Here is a 1,921-nt window from a genome sequence, read left to right as displayed (position 1 = left end):
CCCCTAACATTTTTTTTTTTTTTTTTTTTTTAAAATATATACATATCCCCTCCCTCATCGTCGCTCCAGAACTGACACGACCCCCCACCCCCACACACGTGAGAATTGTGGCTCCAGCAGTGAGTATTAGCAAAGCCTTTTAACTCACAGAACAAATGTATTCCACAGATTGCACTCAATGAAGTTAAGCTCGTGCCTATATATATTCAGATAGATATGTGACAATTGTAGCACATGTAAAGAACATAACAATCATGTATAGCTCTTCAATACATGCATAAGAAGAATAATGTTTTAATAAGTATGAAAACTTGGATATATAAGTCAATAAACGACAGTAAACAAAAAAAAGACTAATGTCAAATGGCAAGCACAACATTAAGCACAGTATCAGTAGCATTTTGCAATCGCAAAAGAGGAGGACATCTCCAAGTAAAGGATTACAGAAAATCCATAAAAAGAAAGCAAATTTATGCAAGTTATTCACCTGAAATATTTCAGCAAAACTCTTCTTTTTGCTACCCAGCCCTAATCCAGGCAAACCAATCAATCCATCAACATCCCATTCTTCAGAACCCAGCACATTATCCGTCTCATTCTCACTCTCTTGGTTCTCAGAATTGAATCCAGGTGGCATCGAAAACAGGGATCCCCCAGCACCATCAGAATCAATTCTATTCACCTTCCTCCTATCCCCAATCGTCGAATTCCCTCCTTGTAACCTCTGCGCAAACCGCCAATCCCCCTTTGACAACAGAGGAGGCGGCAGCCTTGGGTTCAGATTGACATTTGAGTAATAGTAAGATAAATATGCAGGATCAGACCTAAGCTCCTCCTCTGACATGAAACCATTACTGCTCTTGATTTTTGCATACTCAGCAAAGGCAGAGTTATTGCCACTGCTGCCGTCAACACCATGGTTAAACAGCCCACCAACAGCACTCAGCGAACCCTCAACAGTAGGCGGAGCTGACCCACTCCTGTACAAATTTAGCTCCTTTTCACGATCAATAGCCTCTTGGCGCCGCTGTTCACGGAGCAAAAACCCTATCTCCTTCTCCAAGTCATCTCCAAAGGGATTTTCATTACTATTAAGCATCTGTCTCCTGCCCAATTCAGATAACATTTTTTCTTACCACGACCTTAAAACCCACAAATTATTCAAACGTTCCAAAAAGGGAAAAAGCTTAAATTAACTCCACCAACGCACACTAAAAACCAACGAAACCATAAAGACACCCTGAAGATCAAAGCTTTGGTTTCACAAAAATCACAATCTTTGACGATCAAGAATCAAGAACGTTCAATTCTTGATGATAAACAAAATCATCGAAACTATATGATCAGACACTAAAGAAAAATAATTTCCATAAATTAAAGAAGCATACCCAAAGATAATCAACAAAATTTAAAAGGGCCCTTTTTTACACCATAAATTTCAAGAAAAAGAGCAAAAGTGAGTATGAAAGTAAGCTAGTGAGAGTTGGACAAGAGTTTGCAAGAAAGAGTCATGAGAGAGGTTTACAAGTTATACAAGAAAGTATCAATCTGGCGGCGAATTGTTCTCACAGAGAATCCCTTAGGGTTCTGTTTTCCAACTACTACTACTATACAAAGAGAAGATGGGATTAAATACAGTTACTGGATATATTTTGTATTTGCTATAAATAAATGCTTTCCAAAAATGCTTTTCATTTCTGCGTGGTTCAGGTAGTGTTTTAATTCGTATGGAATTACTAATTTTCAAGAAAGATGGTCAGATAGACAAGAAAGCGGTTAAATAAAGTAAGAAATTGATTAATGAATATCTGCAACAATATGTCGGCGACACGTTTACTCTTTGGATTCGGAAGTAGGAGAGCAAACTGCCCTTTGTTGATACTTGATAAGGCACACACTGCTCACCAGGGCCACTTTGCTA

The 1,921-nt window shown here is 38.5% G+C and overlaps 1 protein-coding gene across 2 annotated transcripts; it reads right to left on the bottom strand.

Annotated features, from left to right (window-relative positions):
* Positions 1-181: 181 nt before the first annotated feature.
* Positions 182-1,849, bottom strand: LOC111381074 (pumilio homolog 2-like). 2 transcript variants are annotated; one of them, XM_023004790.1, is made up of 2 exons: positions 1,389-1,849; positions 182-1,106 (listed from the first exon to the last, which is right to left on the bottom strand). In XM_023004790.1, the coding sequence occupies exon 2, from the start codon at positions 1,097-1,099 to the stop codon at positions 197-199; it is 903 nt and encodes a 300-aa protein (XP_022860558.1). In that variant the 5' UTR covers positions 1,100-1,106; positions 1,389-1,849; the 3' UTR covers positions 182-196. The 2 variants fall into 2 exon arrangements, with proteins under 2 accessions (XP_022860558.1, XP_022860559.1); XM_023004791.1 differs by having other exon boundaries at positions 1,526-1,848.
* Between the last annotated feature and the right edge of the window lie 72 nt (positions 1,850-1,921).

The sequence above is a fragment of the Olea europaea genome, unplaced genomic scaffold (assembly GCF_002742605.1).
Source record: "Olea europaea var. sylvestris unplaced genomic scaffold, O_europaea_v1 scaffold2249, whole genome shotgun sequence".
NCBI classification, from domain to species: domain Eukaryota; kingdom Viridiplantae; phylum Streptophyta; class Magnoliopsida; order Lamiales; family Oleaceae; genus Olea; species Olea europaea.
Note: the sequence above shows the minus strand (reverse complement) of the source record. Positions and strands in the feature narration are given on the sequence as shown.

Bases quoted from the DNA above. Each gene is read 5' to 3' on its own strand.
- LOC111381074 (XM_023004790.1), bottom strand. From the start codon at position 1,099: ATGCTTAATAGTAATGAAAATCCCTTTGGAGATGACTTGGAGAAGGAG.